General features: G+C 44.7%; 1 protein-coding gene across 2 annotated transcripts in view; it reads left to right on the plus strand.

Moving 5' to 3' along the window:
- LOC113426583 (vomeronasal type-2 receptor 26-like) overlaps positions 1-4,289 on the plus strand; it is a 28,948-nt gene extending 24,659 nt beyond the window's left edge. For both annotated transcript variants that reach the window (XM_087954303.1, XM_087954304.1), the window contains one exon: positions 2,788-4,289. In XM_087954303.1, the coding sequence (XP_087810429.1) occupies positions 2,788-3,698 (911 nt within the window). In that variant the 3' untranslated portion in view covers positions 3,699-4,289. The remainder of the gene's footprint in view (positions 1-2,787) is intronic.
- The last annotated feature ends 1,711 nt before the right edge of the window (positions 4,290-6,000 follow it).

The raw sequence follows: 6,000 nt of genomic DNA on the forward strand, positions 1-6,000 counted from the left end.
CTAAAAAAGAGCAATCTTTACACAAAATGAGGCAAAGCAGGCAGGCAGATTGAGTTGCTCATAGAATCACAGATTCACTCAGAGATCTACCTTTCTGCAATCTGCTGCCTGAGTCTGCACTGAGAAATAGAAGCTTCAGTCCTAAAGAAGGTTTAGCTCTGCCCTCAGGCCACTTCTCTCCCCCCCCCCCCCGAATACCACCCCTGACTGAGCCTCAGGGAAGCCTTTGGAGGTTCCCTGCAATGCTTCAGCGAAGGCAAAGAAGTACAACAGCAATTTAGATTAGTTAAAAAACAAGGAATCCCATGATTTCCTGGTTTCTAGCTAATCTAAATCACTCAGCACAGTTGATAATTGGAACAGCTGATGGTCGGGAAAAAAAGAAGGAAAAATAGCAACTTACCCAAAATTAGGCTAAGGCACAATGCAGGCAAGTTGGATGGTGCGCATGCCAGGTAAGGAGTGACTGGGCGGGGTGGGGCGGGGCCAGCCAGTGATGCAATTTGCTGGTTTTCCAAATTGTGTAGAATTGTAACAACCGGATCTATAGAATTGGTCTGACCAGGTAGAATCTAATGTATGTATGTATGTATGTATGTATGTATGTATGTATGTATGTATGTATGTATCAGAGGTGGTTTGCTGCCCAAAAATAGAGGGAGGAAGTCCCTCCCCCGTTCCCTTTGTTGGACCTGGAAGCCTTGCCTGCCGGGCTTTCTGGGCAACGCAAAGCTGGGCATGATGCTGCAATCATCCCCTCATGCGCGGTCTCCAGGAGACTGGCCAGGAGAGCCTGGTGGGCTCAGGCTTTTTCCTCGGGAAGGAAAGGTGCATTCACTATTTCCCTCTATGACCGGCCTTGGAAAAAGCCACCCTCATAATTGGACTCCCCTTCTTCCAATACTCCTGTGGGGAACCCAGGCTTGGAGCAGCAGCAAAAGTTTGGACCTTGCTAAGGAGGACCGCTTCTCTGCCCCAGTCATGTGTTTTCCAGGGCTGCCTGAAGTGAAAAGCATGCAATATGCTGCCGCTAAGCTCCTCCAGGGTTCCTTGCACGAGCACTGGAAGAAAATTGGCCGATGGTCGGCTGTAGTCAGGCTCCGGGTTTGGAGCAGCAGCAGATGGAGTTCAGGGCACACAATCTACTCCTCAAGCTCTCAATGCCTGAACTGGCAAGCTGGAAGAGAGATTCTCCGTCGTGCTGGTGAGTAAGTACGGATCGAGTGGGCTTTTTGCTTCCCCCCCACCTCCCCATCCCGATCGAGCATGGCGCAGGCAGCCCAATGAAGGCAGAAAACAGGGTGTTTCCATTGTCCCTTTTCTTTTTTTCCCCCTAGCCTCCTTTGGACAGCATGCACCAGGTAGGGGGGAAGGCGCTTGGAATGTTACGTAGGAAATCGCCCTGTCTCTGCAGCATCAGCTCTCCTGCACCCCCCTCCACTTTGCTGTGAGTGATGTTGAGTTGGCCACACCCACCCCGTCACACGACCCCCCAAGTCACGCCCACCCAATGAGTCACTAGGTGAAGCGGTTGTTAAATTACTTGAAGCCCACCACTGGTGTGTGTGTGTGTGTGTGTATACACACACATTTAGGGGTGGGATTCTACCGGTTCGGACTGGTTTGGGTGAACCGGATATTAAATTTGCATCTGGTTCACTGAACTGGTATTTGAACCGACTGGCTGGCCCCGCCCACCACTCCCTTTTCCTTCTAGGAGTCTCCAGATGGCCCATTTTTGATGCAGGTAAATGCAGGGTCTGCGTGGAGGCTCTGGGAGAAGGAAAAATGGGCCTTCTGGAAGTACCAAAAGTTGTGAAATGGGCCTGTTTCCGGTTTCTGGAGGGCCTCCAGAGCCCGGGGGTGGCCATTTTTGCCCCCCCAGAGGCCCGAGGGAAGCATCCGAACCCTTGGGAAGGCAAAAAACAGCCCTACCGGAAGTTCTAGTTAGCCACGCCCACCATGCCCATGCCCACCCAGCAACTGGCCAGTGAACCAGTTGCTGAGATTTTTGAATCCCACTCCTGCATGCATGCATGCATCCATCCATCCATACAATAAAATTGTTTAAGAAATGCTATCTGTCTGTCTGTCTGTCTGTCTATCTTATATGTGTTTCTGTGTGAGTGTGGGAAATTAAATACAAATAAAATTAAAAGAGAAATCTAAGCTAATGGAAGATGAAGGAAAAGAGAAAAAGGCAAAATTAAATGTACAGCAAGTAAGGAAAAAGGTTCAAAATCTGAGCCAAAATAATTTTTCCAATATCTTCCAATCATTCTCTTAGCATTTCCCCCCAATCAATGTAACCAAAAGTTAATTAAAAACAGTCAAGTACAGAGGTGGGTTTCAGAGGTTCTGACCAGTTCTGGAGAACTGGTAGCAGAAATTTTGAGTAGCTCAGAGAACCGGCAAATGCCACCTCTGACTGGCCCCGCCCCCATCTCTTCTTGGCCTCCCGAGTCCCAGCTGATTGGCTGGGTCTTCTTTGGTTGTCCTGCACAGGAGAACAGAGCTGGAAAGCAGGTTAGTGGGGTGAGGAGGATAAGGGGAAATTAGCAGTAACCTCCCCCCAGGAGTGGGGTGGGAATGGAGATTTTACAGTATCCTTCCCCTGCCATGCCCACCAAGCCACACCCACAGAACCGGTAGTAAAAAAAAATTGAATCCCATCACTGGTTGAATATCACATTTTTGGAATATAATTTAACATTATATTAGCCTCTTCATCAATGAAAAATTTCCATACCAGTGAAGAATGTGAGTGTTGTATTTGTTGTTTTGCAGATGCTGAACAGTGTGAGAGATGCCCTGAGGACCAACAATCAAACAAGGAGCGAATTAAGTGTGTTCCTAAGGTGATAGTCTTCCTATCCTATACAGAAGATCTGGGGATCATCCTTATTTCTGTTGCTTTACTTTTCTCTTTGAGCAACTGTTTTGTTTTAAGCATATTCATTAAGCACCTGGAAACTCCGGTAGTCAAAGCCAATAACCGGGACCTTTCCTACCTGCTCCTCATTGCCCTCCTGCTTTCCTTCTTGTCTTCCTTCCTCTTCATTGGCCAGCCAAGAAGAACCACTTGCCTTCTGAGACAAGCAGCCTTCAGCATCATTTTCTCAGTGGCTGTCTCTTCTCTCTTGGCCAAAACCATCATGGTGGTGCTGGCCTTCCTAGCCACCAAACCAGGGAATAGCATGAGGAAATGGCTGGGGAAGTCTTTGGGCAACTCCATTGTCCTTTTTTGTTCTGTTGTCCAAACTCTGATCTGCACTCTCTGGTTGGGTACTGCCCCTCCTTTTCCAGACTCGGATATGCATTCCCAGTCTGGAGAGATTGTCCTGCAGTGCAATGAAGGATCAGTCACCATGTTTTACACCGCACTTTGCTACATGGGCTTCCTGGCAGCTGTCTGCTTGGTGATGGCATTCCTGGCCCGGAGGCTGCCTGGGGCCTTCAATGAAGCCAAGCTGATCACCTTCAGCATGCTGGTCTTCTGTAGTGTTTGGATCTCCTTTGTGCCCACCTATCTCAGCACCAAGGGCAAATACATGGTAGCTGTGCAGGTCTTCTCTATCTTGGCCTCCAGTGCTGGGCTGCTGGGCTGCATCTTTTTCCCCAAGTGCTACATTATCCTTTTTCGACCTGATTTAAATACAAAGGAGCAGCTTAATTTGAAAAGCAAAACAGAATTGTAATTTTAAATGTGGGCAACCTAGCAAGGAGCCTACGTCCCATTTGCTTATCTCTGTTCCCAAAGACAAATGTTTTAGATCAAAAACAAAAATTTCTTAAGGAAGCTTATCTGTTTTATACTTACATTTTAAGTAACACCCAATTTGTACAATGTTTTCTTTAAAGGAGTAGTAGAATGGAAACTTTACATTTTATCCCACATAATCATCTGTGCACTCACATAGACATACAAATTATGTAAACAACAAAAGGAAAGAAATAATAGGTTTTCTGGAGAAATCAAAGTCAATACTTTGTGAGAAGTTGGCTATTGTTATCTGACTGCATCTAGTTTTGTGATGTACATGAATCTTTTTGTGCTGTGACATCAGATTTCTTGGGTTCATTGTGCATTGTAGTTTCCCTGATAAAAAGCAAGAGTCTGGGTTTAACTAGTCTGTTGGAGAAACTGTAGATTTGTACTGTCTTTTCTACTGCTATGGTGAATTGATCCAATAAATGGAGTTCCTATGGTGAACGGTGGCATCTTGTTACCCTTGTGATCTTTATCCACAGTTCCATTGTCCAGCTGTCCATGTCCATGTAACAGCCATTCCAGGACATTAAAAATATTACCACAGTGGATCAACTTGGTGGTTTTTTGAAGGTCTTTTTTTCTCACTTCAACAAAAGATCAATGATATAGACAAAGGTCTATCCTAATAATCAAACAGGGCAGTCTTCTTTAAGGACTTTTGAGAGTCAATCCAGAATGTATCTCAGACCATCCCACTAGTAGTTCTCCTTTTAGAAGGGAAGTAGTTGGTCAGTGATCCCCTGGTAACAATTTGAGTCCAGTGGTAATCCTGCCCATGGACAGAGGTACAATTGACCTATGAAAGGAGACCTTTCTAAAGCATACTGAGAATTGGCCAATTAAAACAGCCATATCTGTAAATATACCTGCTGCTTACACCAATCGACAACAGGCAGCCAAAGGGAATTTAGAGCTGATTCCCCTCCCAAATCTACCAGGAGGGAAAGAAATAACTGTTGGAAGCAGAAAAAGAGCTGAAATCATGCCTTGATTTCAAATCCACAAAATCAGAAATTCTATCTCTTGTATCTCTGTGTCCTTTCCTTTAATGATGAAACTTGTGTTGAAATGCTGCAGTTTAGTGACACCTATGTCTTTTAGTTCTATGCTTCTAAAAGAACTTCTATTTACCAGTTGTGGTTAGAGTGAGAACCTCATATTTGTCAAAGTGTATATATTTAATAATAGATGAATTATTATGGAAATAAGGAACCCTAGTTCTTGAACTGACAGGTACCACCATTCTATAACCAGAATAAATTTGTAACAGCTTGTAATTTTCTCCACAACTGGCATAATTATTTTATGATTTGCCCATCCCTATCCACCTCAGTACAAGTACTCATCACTTACTGACCTCAATAAGGATTTACAAGTCCATCCCTATGTGACACAGTTGTTTTGCTTGTTGTCACCTGACTGTGCTGACTTACAATGTCAGTTTTGACTGTGGTTGTGAAATGAATTCCACCTGGTCATTAAATGCAACATCACGTAATCCTCATTTGCCAGATTGCCTATTGACTTTGCTTGTCAGAAGATAGTTGTGAAGGTTGCAAATTGTAATTTTGTGGCCATGGGATAATCAAACCTTAAGAAGAAAAAGGGTGGAGATGTTGAGATAAGTGTGGTTATTACTTAGACCTCTGCAGATTTCCAACAACCAAGTGAACAGAGCTAATGGGGCTTCAAAAAGATATGTATTCTCCACTCTGAAAGTGCTTTGATAGATCTAGTCCATGACAAATGGCTGCCATTTAGAAGAATCTGCAGGTGAATTCTGCTAACATTTGAGCAATCGACAGCTCCCAGTATGCTTTTGAAAATGGCATGCAGTAATTAGGTGTCACAAGCAGAGGTGGTATTCAGCAGGTTCTGACCAGTTCTGGAGAACCGGTAGCGGAAATTTTGAGTAGTTCGGAGAACCAGCAAATACCACCTCTTACTGGAGATTTTACAGTATCCTTCCCCTGCTACGCCCACCAAGCCACACCCACAGAACCAGTAGTAAAAATATTTGAATCCCACCACTGGTCACAAGGTCATTATTTGCCAGTTTCCTCATTGACTTTGCTTATCAGAATCCCAGCTATGGAGGCTGCAAGTGTGACTATTCAAAATGTGTGCTGTAAATGTGGTTGTAAGCATTTTAATTACAATCACATGACAGTGGGGACACTGTGATGACTGCAACTTCAAGGACCAGCTGTCAGTCTCCTTTTTCAGTG

This window comes from Notechis scutatus, chromosome 2, assembly GCF_049901735.1.
Source record: "Notechis scutatus isolate UNSWTSFEM ecotype Mainland chromosome 2, rNotScu1.2, whole genome shotgun sequence".
Taxonomy (NCBI): domain Eukaryota; kingdom Metazoa; phylum Chordata; class Lepidosauria; order Squamata; family Elapidae; genus Notechis; species Notechis scutatus.